Source organism: Scylla paramamosain, chromosome 36, assembly GCF_035594125.1.
Source record: "Scylla paramamosain isolate STU-SP2022 chromosome 36, ASM3559412v1, whole genome shotgun sequence".
NCBI lineage: Eukaryota > Metazoa > Arthropoda > Malacostraca > Decapoda > Portunidae > Scylla > Scylla paramamosain.
Window position 1 is genome coordinate 13,246,908 of NC_087186.1, and position 14,263 is coordinate 13,261,170.

The 14,263-nt window shown below is 41.4% G+C and overlaps 1 protein-coding gene across 14 annotated transcripts in view; it reads left to right on the forward strand.

The window, feature by feature from the left end:
- The window catches only part of LOC135091016 (protein phosphatase 1 regulatory subunit 12B-like), an 88,131-nt gene extending 75,351 nt beyond the window's left edge, over nt 1–12,780 (forward strand). For 12 of the 14 annotated variants that reach the window (XM_063988307.1, XM_063988310.1, XM_063988311.1 and 9 more), the window contains 5 exons: nt 4,680–4,805; nt 5,145–5,252; nt 5,813–5,902; nt 7,916–8,044; nt 9,317–12,780. In XM_063988307.1, coding sequence (XP_063844377.1) covers nt 4,680–4,805; nt 5,145–5,252; nt 5,813–5,902; nt 7,916–8,044 — 453 coding nt within the window. In that variant the 3' untranslated portion in view covers nt 9,317–12,780. The remainder of the gene's footprint in view (nt 1–4,679; nt 4,806–5,144; nt 5,253–5,812; nt 5,903–7,915; nt 8,045–9,316) is intronic. The other 2 variants (XM_063988309.1, XM_063988312.1) reach the window with 1 other exon arrangement.
- Nucleotides 12,781–14,263: the final 1,483 nt, after the last annotated feature.

Here is a 14,263-nt window from a genome sequence, read left to right on the forward strand (position 1 = left end):
TAGATGTGCCATGTACTATTGAAGGTGGTAGGGGAAGAGTACAGGGGTGTCATGTACTATTGGGGGTGAGGGTGGGGCAGGGGAGTAGCAGGGACATAAAGAAGAGAACAGGGGTGTCATATACTAGTGGGTGACATAAAGTGGCAGGGACAGACAGGGGAGGTTCTGAGTCATGAAGGTTACAAGTCCCTGATATTAGTGATGACAGGGATGGTCTGGGCACCGTGGGATATCTTGCCCGCCTGTCTGACCGGTGTTGGTGGCGGTGTGAGGTTGCACTGCCACGCCACATCACACGCCATCGCACCACAGCACCGCGCATGCACACCCACATACCTGCATGCCTCATCACACGTCTCAGGGATAGATAGATGAGTAGATAGGGTTATTAATCACATGCTCATCACACTAGTTAAAGATGGATGGATAGATGAACAACAGTATCATCACATGCTAAGTTATAGATCGATAGATGGGCCACAGAATCTTAATTAAAAAAAAAAGTACGTATCTCTTTCTACACGTTTACTTATATTACATCTGACATATTTTCCTCGTCTCAAGTCTTTCTACTCCGCTTCCCTGTGTTCCTATACCCCCTTTTTTTTTTACATCTCCTTTTTTCTTTCTACACCTTTTTAACACATTTTACACCTTCTTCACCAGCTACCTATTCCACACCTCTTATATTATCTCCTCTTACCATTTTACAAGTTTACTACTACTCTTCCACTTTGCCTTACACCTTTTCTACACCTTCCCATTACATCTACGTTTCCTCTCGTCTGTGTACACCTTTACCGGACCTTCTACACCCCTCCACGTCACCTCACATCTTCCTACACCTTTACTACACCTTTTTCTATACCACCACGTCTCCACATCTTTCCACACCTCTGTTCTTGTACACCTTTTATTTGCCTTTTACATCTTCCACGTTCCTATATCCTCTCACACACCCTTCTACATCCTCTCTCCACTATACAACCCGCAAGTACAACAGTTCCTCCCTACACCACCAAAAATACACTCATATCGATACTACTTCTTACCTACACCCACCAGTACCCTCCGCTAAATCTACTAACATCTCCCCCCCTACACCCCTGCACAGCAACAGGTGGCTCCAGGTGTCAAGGATGGCGCCCCTAGTCTCAATCAGGTCACTGCCGATCATGTTATTGCGTCAGGTGTGGGTGTAGGTGTAGCTGGGGGTGGGAGGGTAGTAGTGGGTGGGGTGTAGTGTATGCGGGTTACGTGAAGGGGTGAGGGGTGAGCGTAAGGGTGTAATGGAGCGGTGAGGGGAGTATTTGTTGGGGTGATGAGGGGTGATGGTTTAGGAAATAGTGATTGTGGTGAGTTTGGTTTGGTGTTGTTTAGGTTAGGGTAGAATAAATGGGGTTAGGTTTGGTTAAGTTAGCTTATGTTGGGTTAAATTAAACGTTAGGTTATGTTAGTTTCCTTTACTGTAGGTTAGGAAGTGTTCGATTTCGTTAGGTTAAGTTAGTTTGGGTTAGTATAGGGTAAAAAATAGTATTGGATTAGGATAGATTAGGTTAGTCTTGTTTGTTTTAGGTTATGTGCTTTGGAGAGTGAAGCAAGTTTGTTTACATAGTAGATAATTCTTTGGCGTGGTGTTTGTGGTGCAGCGGGGGAGTGTTTAGCAGGGGTGTGCAGTCACGCCTCGCCGTTCACTCGATAAGGAGAGAGATACTTAGAGCGGAAAGGAGTAAATAGGATCATGTGCCTAGAAGTGTTTGTGTAGGTGGCTCAGAGAGAGAGAGAGAGAGAGAGAGAGAGAGAGAGAGAGAGAGAGAGAGAGAGAGAGAGAGAGAGCGCAGACCGACCGACCGACAGACAGACAGACAGGCTACGTATTTCATGGGTTTTGCTTGGGGCTTTAGGAAGTAGTGTTGGGGTCACGGCAGTGGTGGTGGTGGTGGCAGCGTGTGTGGGCGAGAGTGCCTTGGGTCGTAGCGGGACTGATGGGAGGAGGGGGCGGAGGAGGAGGAGGAGGAGGCAGGCAGAACGCAGGAGTAAAGTGGCAGTGAGCGAGAAGTGAGCATAGCGTTAGGTTTGGACTGGGACTTGTACCTCGCGTGTCCTGTGTGTGCGTGTGGTGGTGGTATAGTAGGGTGACTAAGGTGGTGGGCGTGGATGCGTCTCCCGCCGCGCTTGGTGACTGACGGCAGGGAGTGCAGCGCGGCAGTAGTAGCGGCGGAGAAAGCTGTGTGGTGGCGCCAAGGCCTGAGCGCGGGTTGCTGGTGGTGGTGGTGGTGAGGTATCCTGTGCCGTGTGCGGGTGGTGGTTGCTACACCCCGCGCGCACACCTGTCATACACACCTGCCATTCCTGCCCCTACCCGCGCTTACTCACACCACCCACGCCCGCACCACGCCCATTACCGCCTAAATTGCGTGCAGAGCGTCCCGTATCACACGTGCACGCAATCTTTGGGGTTTTATCAAGGGGTCAGCGCAGTGCCACCTGTCAGTGATTGCAGGTGAAGTGCCTACCCCCTCTCCCCTTGTGCCTAGTGAGCGCCAAGCCACAGGCACCGTGACGCGCTTATAGACAGGAGGGTTCCGTAGAGAAGCCCTCTGTACTAAGCCAACATGACCCGGAGAGATTATAAAAAGGTAATGAGTTTGTGGTGATGGCTTAGTGGTGACTTGTTGTTGTGATGTGATGCAGTGGTGTCAATATCTAGTGGTGACAGTTGCGATGTGGTGTTGGTTTGTTTCCTGGTGATGATGGGGTGTGTCTTGTGAGATGGTGATGAAGTGATGATAAAGTGATGTTGGTCGTGTTTGGTGTTAGTGTCAGTAGTGAATATGTGGTGATGTGACGTGTTGTTTTGTGGTAGTGGTGATGAAGTGCTGGTGTGCTTATTTGGCGATGGTGATGATGGTGGTGGTGGTGGTGAAGGTGATGAATTTTCCTGGTTTGGCACTGTGAGTATAAAGATGCGATCACGTTCAAGCGGTATGATAGTGATGTGTTCAAGTGATGCTGGTGGTGGAGGTGGTGATGGCTGTGTGCGGTGATGGTGTTTTAATTAGCGATGATGAACCATTGACATTTGGTGGCGGTAGAAAAATAAACACACACACACACACACACATAAACAGGAATATTACAGTCATGCCAACCTACATAAATATTCCACAAAACTACCTTTAAGGATTGTCAATATAACCATCCTGGGAGAGAGAGAGAGAGAGAGAGAGAGAGAGAGAGAGAGAGAGAGAGAGAGAGAGAGAGAGAGAGAGAGAGAGAGACCCACAGCCCTTTTGTGTCAAATTGAATGTCTTAACTGGTGGGAATATGCTTAAGTGGTAAGGGAGCTGACACACACAACACACACACACACACACACACACACACACACACACACACACACACACACACACACACACAGAAAGTCAAGGAAATCAGCAATTATCAGTACATATAACAAGCCAAACAGGTAAATAGACACATAATTAGAGACCTGTAGGAATGTGGAGTGGCTTTGTATGAGAAGTTAAGGGCAACATCACCATTAGAACACAGTATTAAGGCCTTGAGATGCTGGGAGGACAGAGAGAGACAGGAAGACTGGAATTATGCTGCCCAGTGATGCCATCCTTCAAAATTGTCTTCCATATTACATATCATTTATGGTATTCAGTTTTGTCAGTACCTCATCGCCCTTATGTGTGGGTGACTGGTATTAGTAGTACTACATCCACATAGGAAACTGGGATAGATCACAAAAATTTTAAGTAACTGGCTTTTTGGTGAATTGATCTTGTTAGTTAAGGATTATCACTATTGGCCCATATTCTGAACACTTCTCTGCCACACACTACATTCAAAAGGCTCCAGTTGAAGTTACATGGAGTTTTTAAGATGTTTTTATGGTTCTAGTGAAACATTAAGCAAGATTTCTACATTATTCACAGGAGATACACCTTTGAGAATCCAACTAATCATCTCTGTGACCTTTGAAAATAATTGTGGTGAGAGAGCAAAATATTTCAGCTTTTTTTGTGTGTGTAGGAAGGCAAGGGTTATGCAGTGGGATCGGTTGGTTGGGCAATGATTTCACAGATATCATGTTCATTGAAGTGCATCCCTCCTCTTATCATATCACTGCGCTTGTATGTGATAGGCCTCAGGAATCTCACCCATCATATCACTGGGAATATGTAGGTGAAGAATGTCACTTTGTTTTATTACAGGTATCACTCATTCTTAGTTATCTTCCTTCCCTCCTTTCTTCCTTCCTTTCCTCTTTTATATTTTATCTTAAGACAGGCCAATATTTGTAGCTTCAGTTTCTGCTTTGCCTCAGAACTACAAAACAAACAGATATTTAACCAGCCCATCCCTCTCTCCTCAGTGGTCTTAAAGATATTTATTCTCTTCCTTCCTTTTCTCCCTCTTTCTCACTTTTACTTTACACAGTCCAGTATTTCTAACTCCAGCTGGTTCTTTGCCTCTGAACTACAGAACAGCCAGTCATTCAACCAGTGCCTCCCCCTCTCATTCTCAGTAGTCTGAAGATATGTATTTTCTTCCTTCCCTCTTTCTCACTTTTACTTTACACAGTCCAATATTTGTTACTCCTGTTGGTGCTTTGCCTCTGAATTACAAAACAGCCAGTCAGCTAACCAGTGCCTCCCTCCCCACAGTCCGTCAGTGAGAAAGGAGATGCGGCTCGTGGCTCCACCACTTCTCTCGGCTCAGCACTCAGCAGCCGGGCCACTTCCAGGTCTTCCTCGGTGGGTCCAGAGAATGGGGACATCGACTACAAGAAGGTGAGGGGTATGAAAACTGGCATAGTGGTTGGGTGTTTAGGTCACTGGTACATCTTTCTATCATGCCTAAAGAGTTTGATGCAAAATTTTCATCAGATCTTAAGAGAGGTGCAAAATTTAATCACTAAGCTATACAACATAAATTCTTAAAAATGCATATGAGTTGTTGTATGATGTAATCTTATATGAATTGATGTTTTCAGGAAATATATGAGAAATTATTGAGCTTTTTACCTTGAGATAATTCCATGTAGTAGTGCATGCATAGATCCAATTACTGAAAGTCTAGAAGTACCCCTGGCATAGTGTTTAAGATTCCCAAGTGCCTTTTGTCCACAGTTATATGAGGAACAGTTGACCGAGACACACAGAGTCAACGAGAGACTGAGAAGCATAGAGAATGAGCTTCGGCAATCCAGGGAAAGCATTGATCTCAGCACAAAGAAGGTACGACTCAGTGTGTTCCCCTCGGCACCTGATTGTTTTCCTCCATAGGTGAAAGTAACTGTGTGTGTGTGTGTGTGTGTGTACGTCATTCGTGTCTTGTTCTACTAAGGTGTGTCTTTTCTCTTATTTTTTTTATATATTTTTGTGAGTGGTGTGTTTTTTGTTTTTTTCTCTTTGCCTTCATATACCTGTTGTGTGACTCATTTTGCCATTTTGTCTTTTATCTTTCTCAATTTGTGTCTGTTTGTATTGTATGTCATGTCTGCCTTTTCATACCTGTGTCTGGCCATTAGTTTTTGCACTTTATAAGTTCCTCTTTGTGCCTGTATTTTCTACACTTTTAGATTTGTCCAAAGCTAGAATACTGTGACATGCCTTCATTCATTTTATCTTTTTATCATTTGTTTTCTATCCAAGTCTTTTTTTGTATTATTTATAAGCATCTGAAATTGCAATACCACACCTTAATTATTAGTTTAAATTTTTTCTTCTATCCTGTGTGTCTGTTTATTAAGTGCATGCCAGGAGTGCATTACTGTAACACCTGATCTCCCCAACAGCTCAACACCCGCCTGGCGATAGCAGAGTCCGAGAAGAGGGAGAAGAAGGCCCTGGAACGCAAGCTGTCCGAGATGGAGGAGGAACTCAAGGTAAGCAGTCCAATCCTGCACACACACACACACACACACACACACACAGAAAAAGAAAATAGAAAACAAAATCCACAAACATATTAGCAGCCAATCAATTAATAAGTTCACTAAGTTTTTGAAGTCACTCCTTTAGTACACACACATGTGCACACACACATGCATGCACATACACACAGTGGTTAGGAGGCTTTTACATGAATGATTTTTTAGGTTCTGACCATGAAACTTAAGATCAAGGAGGTTAAAAATGTGTGTAGTCATTGTTACCTTTGTCTCATTGCCTCAGTATGGATGCAAAACCTGAGTCGCCTAATATGGTGCGATACAACAGGCAAAGTATATTATGATTGTATAATTGAGGCAAGTTAGATTTGATGTGAGGAGATTGTCGTGAAGGTTAAGGGTGAACGACAGAGATGATTATGATATTTATTAATTAGTCTGTGGAAGAAATGTATGGATAACTTCATTGTTTTATCAGACTAAAGAAGAATGCTAGATTACATGAAAGGAATCGAAGGGGAATGAGAAGACATACATAGACAATACAAGAACAGGAGTCATCTCAGTAGGGCAGTTCTCAGTAAGAATCATCAGATACATAGATAGAAGATGAAATTCTGAGAAAAGATATACAAGGGAAAATATTTAGACTGATGTATAATTGTGTTGCTTACCTAAGATGAAAAATACAGGTGTTCAAAATGATGAATTAATGATAGTGTTTGGTAAAGGTCCTGCCCCCTCCCCTACATAAGACAGAAGGGGCAGTGTATATTGGGATGTGGCCTTGTGAGGAGCTATGTAATGAATGCCTTGGTCTCTTTGTGGAACTCCAAGCACTGTTTTGGTTCAGCATTGAATTTCCAAGCTTTTGTTCTTCTCTGGATGAAAGAGACTGGCAGTAAGATTAAAGGGACTTGTTGTAGAAAGTGGAGGAGTGGCAGCAGATGGTGGAGTAATGAGGTGAAAGGGAAAGAATGCACCACACTTACTATTTTGCATTCAGTTTGTCAGTTTCTCCCAGAATTTTCCAGCAATACTTGAGTGCTGAGAGACCTGTTTTATTATGAAAGTGATTGGTTCTGAGCAGCATTTTTTATCATAACCCAAACACTTATTGAGTTAGAAAGATGGATAATTTCCATTTATTTATATTGCTCTACTGTGTGAAGGCACCTCTTGTATTATATTCTGCAAATTTTTTTTTATTTACATGACAAGCTACATATATATGCAAGCTACTTATAAACACATTTTTCCTGCCTCTACTTTTGTGACTGCATTTCCTGAGTTCCTTCACCTGAGTAGCAAATGAGCAAGAGCTGTAGGTTGGCTGTAGGTAGCAGGTGCTCTCCACTACCTGAGACACCGCAAGATCATGACCAGAGATCAGTCAATCTACCACACTCACTTCTACTTTGTCTGAAGTCCTTGGGTCTGCTGATAATGTTATGCAACCTGACAGCTGACAGACTATTAGCACATAAGTAGACCTGGAAGTTGAGAGAAAACACTTAACAGAGTGGAAGTTGGTGTGGCAGTTTAATAGACTTATGGCTGTGACTATACCTACCTCACCTGCAGTGCAGCTTTTAGATGCTGAAAGTGATGTCTGTTGGGGATTGGGCTTCATTTGGTTCATGTGCTGGCTGTAGTAGTTAAAGATAGTATATATGTATTTCATGTCAGACTTTTGAAAAGTCAGCTTAAATGTTTTTTTCCTCTCAGTGGATGTTGGTGCCAAAGCTTTTTCAAGAAACCTTTTATTTCTCTTAACTATTCAGTTCAGGCTGCTAATGATGCTGATTGTAAACCAAAGCTTTTGCATGAAAGGTTAAGCTCTTAATTTTGAAACCATGATGCTTACATTTCTGGAATGCTTGAGAAGAATAACTTTCCAGCATCACTAAGAAAGCATGGCTGACAGGAACTACTAATGGTCAGATTAACTATCAACTTGAGCTTTGTTTCAACTTCTTGTCTGAACTGAAACTTCCTTTCTTACAGCAATTGCAAAAACTTAAGGCTGAAAATGAGAAATTGAAGGCTGAAAACAGAGCCTTGACTCGAGTGGTGTCCAAATTGACCAATTCAGCCACGTCAGGCATGAGTAACTTGGCCACCTTGAGCAAATAGGTAAACAAGGGTAGCTGAGGTCACTGTGCCGCTAGTGTGACCTTGTGTGTGTGGCGCCACCAGCATGACCACACTGCCTGAGCATGTGTGCTGCCTGGCTCAGGACCCTCGCTGTGATCTGAGTGGCAGATCTAGTGTGCAGGAGATTGTGTTGCTTTCCATGACACTCTCTCGTCCATCACATCGCCGCCAAACTGTCATCTTCCTCTTGTACGATTGCCAGAAGCACAGCAAATTGTTCATCCTTAAACTGCTACCTGTCAAACGTCTTAAATATCCTTGGTTTTCTATGGTACATATTTGAGGTGTCCATGTTGCAGAGTGCATTCAAACTAAACTAGTCTAGTCAGTCAAAACACTGTTTTTCTGCTTAGTTGGAACACACCTGATGCATGGCACTCCATTTACTGTCCATCACAGATTTTCTTCCTTGATGTAAAACTTGGTTTGGGAATCACCCTGACAGTAAATATGCTGCATCTTAGATATGACCAAAGCAAGGCTCAATGTGGCAGATAGCTGGAGAAATTAGCTGTATTTGGCAACTATGTGCTGAAAGATTGCTTTGGCGGCAGTGTGCAGGCGAGTGACAGCAGCTGGTTCACTCTTCATTCATCCATTGTATCCTCATCAATACATGTCCATGATGTTACAGAGACATGGTTCAATATTGATTGTTGATTGTCATTTAACTTTAAAGTCTGTGTTAAATAAGAACTCTGAGTAAAGTGAAATAAAATGGACACAATAAATATACATCATTGTTCATCTTGCAAATTAATTCTGAGCTTTTTAGAGATCTGTATCTTGGCTTCATTTCTCTGTCTTTCATTTCACTTTAATCTTCATATTTTCTTTCCTGCTGTTTGTAGCATGAAATTTACTTCAACACTTTGATTCCATCTTACTCAATCTTCTGCATGCAACTTCTGGACTATTTGTTTTTTCTTATATTCCAAATATCTGTACTGTCATTACCATCACATCTGCTAACAGTACTGTCATTAGTGTTCATCTTACTGTATACAGCTCCTTTTCTCAGTGTTACTGGTCCTTAGTAGGACATCCCTGTGCTAATAAACAATGCCCTTATGTCATGAACATCCAGTACATACACAGTTCACAATGTCAGTTACAGTAGGAGTAGCAAGGCAAGATTGTTTCATTTCCACAAGACAGTATAAGTACCATCCCCTTGAGTCCTTCAAAGGTGACACATAACACTTTTCTGCACCACAGGTTTTGTATGATATGTTTTCCATTTACTTTCAGTTGATGAAGCAGGAGAACCAGCGACTGAAGGATGAGAATGGGGCCCTTATTCGTGTCATCAGTAAGCTCTCCAAATAGAAGCACCTCCAGCCTCTGATGTGCTGTGTCCATTGTCAGCAGTCCCACCCTGGCTTGGACTGTCTGTTACCCAGTCAAAATGTAACCCAGGGAATTACCTGGGATGGTCCACAAGCAGGGCTAGAGTCTTGCAGGCCAAGTAGGGGATGTATAAACTGTTTGGACTTTGTGTTAGCTGTTACATGCAGCTTGCTCACTTCCCTGAGCATGCTAAGGTCTTGTTACAGTGCCCAGTCTTTGCCACACAGCAGTGACCAAGGCGGCTTGAAAGTGGTGGTGTTGGTGTGCTTGCAACTAGAATCAAGTAACCACATTGTCTCTTCCCAGTAGCACTGCTTATCAAGTACTTAAGCAAGACAGCAAGGCACCTGATATGTTGCTTGACCCTCCCTTGAAATTAGTCATTGGATGAATCACTGTTCAGTCAAGAGTTATGAACCACACCAGCTGCTGGCACTGCTGGTGGAGAGGCCTGGCTAGGGCGGGGTGCTCCTCTCCCGGGCCCCAGGGATGCTGGCTCACACCAGATAGAGGCACGTAGGTAGTCTTCCTCAAAGCCAGTTTGGTTGATTCCAGTTGAGACACTGAGAAGGTCACCCAAAGTGTGTTTCCTACGCATGAGTCTCAGATGTGTGTGAAGGCCCAGACTCAGTGTCGCGTCACAGCAGCGCTGCGTGTCGGAGTGCCGCACTGCTCGGTGTGCGTGTGTGTTTGTGTGAGGGACTGTCCCTGACGCACCCGGCCGGTGGCCCCGTCTTAAACCTCAACCACAAAATGGTAAAATTAGTGAATTGTATTTGTGTGTTTTGCCCCAGTTGTCTAAGCTTTGCATTATCCATGTATTTTCATATCTATTTGCCTTTGTGCAGGTATCACTGTCTTCAGAAGGAAACCATGTAGTTGCTGCTGATTGGCTTAGTGTAAAAGTTGTGTGTCCAAGCCTGAAGTGTCTGTGGCTGAGGCCAGTTGTGCTTCTGTCCTGTGTCTGTCATTCAGTATTTAAACTGTGCAGTGCCACACTGGTGGTGTGGAGGAATAGCCATACTTAGTACACCAAAGGGAGAAGTGGAGCCACTTGTAGAGGTTATGTACAAGTGTACATAACATTGGGACTCATTGTTGTCAGTAGGTGTAGGTGTTGTTGGTCTGTGTCAGTGTTGTGTTAGCCTGCTCACAACCCATCACTGGGGTGGTCATATAAGTTTTCAGCACTGGAATATTGGTTATTTTTGGGTACTTAAAAAGGGTTTTTGTGATGATTTTAGTATTGTGTTGTGGTGGAAAAAAAGTAATTTTCTGAGCTAAGTACCATAATGGGGATATTAGATTCAGTCAGTAATAAAACATAGCATTTCAACACCAAGTAGTCAGTGGAAAATACAATGTTAATGTGAGGTGGTTCTCAAAACTCATGTATAGTGTTTGTAAAACCAGTGTTTGGCTCATAATCTGAAAAGTAAGAAAACTTCAAACTCACCATTACTGCAGTGAAAGCCAAAAACAAATCACTCTCCCTTAGATCTAAGTGTGACATTCAGAGTTTAGTTAATTTTCAGTGTTTTGTTCATATATTATTAAGTGACTTTACTGTGAACATGAGTTACATGCATTTAGCCATATAGAACAAATAGTACCATGAGGTGGAAGTAAGTGGTTTCATAATTGTCAAATCCTATTAATCTTAAGCTTTAAAAGGTGAGAAGAGTAAGTGTAGTACCTCATACATCATCAGTGGAGAGGAACCCAAACCTTGGTGCTGAGGTCTTGATCTTGGTGTTTAGCTCCTGCCGGGGGATGACAAGGCCTGCTCAGGTGTCAGGTGGTGTTGACTCCACCACAGCACCGGAGCAATCTGTAGTGCCTTAGCTGGTTTACCCCCACTGCTCCCCTTGTGTGTGCGGTGGGCGGTGGTGTGTGGGAAACCCTCGCTTTGGTGACAAGGATTCAACTGTATTCTGTCTTCTTGGGCTGGATTTGTTTGTTCCAGTCTGTTTTCTTGGGATGGACTTGCTTCTTTATCTATCTTCTTGGGATGAAAACTTATTTTCAGTCTTTTTTCCTTGGGTGGGTCAGTATTTTTTATTTGGTGGGGTTGTGTAACTATCAAAATAAGAATCAGGTTCGTGTGTTGATGATGAGGTGTTCACTGATGTACTGTATGGCTGTATCTGTATATCATGTACCTAAATTGTATTGTTCGGTAGTGTTCTTTCTAAATTCTTAACACCAGATTTTCCTGGAGAATTCTTTAGGTATAATATCTTGAGATTCTTGTATCACAAATTAGTGTAATGTAAATTGAAGGACTTACTGATGCAGAATAAGAAGGCTTTCAACATAACAAAATCTTACTTCAATATCACATTTGAAGTCCTGCATACATAATTATTTTTTGAATATGACAAAGATTGGAGGTGTGAATAAGGTTTAAGCAAGCATATCATTATCCCTTGAGAGAATGGAGTAAGTTACATGATCAGATCTTGGTTCATGGACACCACATTGCCCTGTCAAGTGGTCCATGCAAGTGGGAGGCTGCTGTCACGTTATTTATTGTGGGACATCTTCTATGTCTTGAGTGACTGGCCACCCACAGAAGAGCCAAGCTAAGTGGAGGAGTTTGTGTGATGCTTACCAGTTGACTGTGACTGCCCATTGAGATTCTGTGCCTTTGTTATCATGAATGGAGGATGAGCTGGTGTAACTCTGTAAAGACCTGCCTTTGTATGCGCTGTTGTATTCTAGACAGTGTAAAATATGTAGCTTGCTGTATAAAATTGCCTCTTTTTTTTCTTTTTTTTTTTTTTCTTTTTCTTTCTCTCTTCTGTGTAAAGGAAAATCTGTAAACTGATATGAAGGTTGGCTAAAATGAAGTATTCAACTTTCATCCAAGTTTCATCCCCTTAAGGCCACGCCACGTCCCGTGAGCTTTGCTGGAAGCTCTCAGGCCATGTGGCAGGATGCCGAGGGAGGTTTTGTAGTGGAGCCTAGTCAAACAGATTACCTTTGTCAGCTTAATGTGTATTACATTAAAAAAACAGAAAAACGTAAAAAAAAAAATGCTTTGGTTCCATAAAACATACATAATTTCCTTTTGTTTAAATATATGGTAAAGATTATTGTCATTATTTTTCCTTAGTTAGGACGTCTCTTTGTGACAGTGCAGAAATTATATCAAGTGCCTTTTTCTTGTTAATTGCTGTCGATAGAGGAGCAGTGAGCCACACTGGACGTCACTGTTGCTGAATTACTGTGAGCCATTTGTAAGATGATCAAGCATTGGTCTTGCCACGTTGTAATTACCCGCAATAGATGGTAGTCACTTTTTTTCTGAAATCTTACATAATTATAGCAAATATTTAAGAAATAAAGATATTTTATAGTTATGGGATGCTTTTTTATTACCATCCAAACATGATGCCATACCAAGCAAGTGGTTCTTGGAGGGAGATGAAATTAGAGAAGGGTGTGGGAAATGAAAAAAAGAAGCAAGAATTACTAATATTTGCCTTATTTTGGAGGGGAAGAAAGTAAAGTCTTGAGAATTCACGCCCTCATAATTATTATCCAGTATTGTGCTTTTAGGAAGACTTCTCATAGTACTCATTAATAGTTAAATATCTGGAAATATGTATAACTGAAAGAGTATATCTTGGGGGAGAGAAAATGTGGTCCATCCATATTACAACGTGTGAATGTTGTGCTTAAACCTTTCGTACATCTTTCCTTAATTATTAATCACTGAGACATAATTGCTTGTTCTATAGTCATCTCCAATCTTTAATTAAACTGTTTAGTTTTTTTTTTTTTTTCTTTATCCTCTACTCTCTTGTACATGCTTTTGAAAATTCAGTGCATTACATGTGGTGCTGTTAATGGTTTTGCATCGCAGTGAAAGGGTTAAGTTACCCTTCCTTATCCCATATACAACAACTTATAATATGTTCCCATGTATGTACAGCCAGCTGAGTTCGCTGTACTGAGCTGATGACAAATAGGGAGTGACAACACATATTTGAAAAAAAAAAAAAAATTAGTTATATTTAGAAACTCAAAAAGTCTAAAATGCTGTACATCCTATAACGCGTACTTAACAATTATTCTGCTCAGAAGCTGGAGTCTCAACGCTTATGTCATTGCATCACTGGAAGAGGAAAATAATGACGCATCAGATATGAACCTCAAATTCGCTCATATGTGTTTATTCGAACGAGTAGTCAGGAGGAGAGGAGCATTTTCTATACAACAACACGTATATACGATTATCACATGTAATTATCACTTTAGCTACTCTTTATATGACCACTACAGTTACTACTAGACTCTATATGATTATTACAACTACCCCCTAAATGCCACTAACATTACTATAACAACGTCACATATACCTTTACATATAGTATAAATACCCTATATATATATATATATATATATATATATATATATATATATATATATATATATATATATATATATATATATATATATATATATATATATATATATATATATATATATATATATATATATATATATATATATATATATATATATATATATATATGTAACCATCTTGTATATGGTGACTATAACTATCCTATACATGGCTTTATAACAATCTTATATACATCTCTTATAATATTGTCCTCTATAATGACCTATACCATTCGACTACAGCTACACTTTATACTTCTACTATTCTGTTAGTTGGTATCTGCGTCTATGATTACGTATATACTTCCATTACTAGCCAATGTATGACCCTACTATTACCCTATATATACATAACTTTACCTAGCCTCTCCTCAGCTGTAGAAGCATAAAGGGCTGATGATGATGATGACTAACTATTTACCGCTAGCCTCTCCC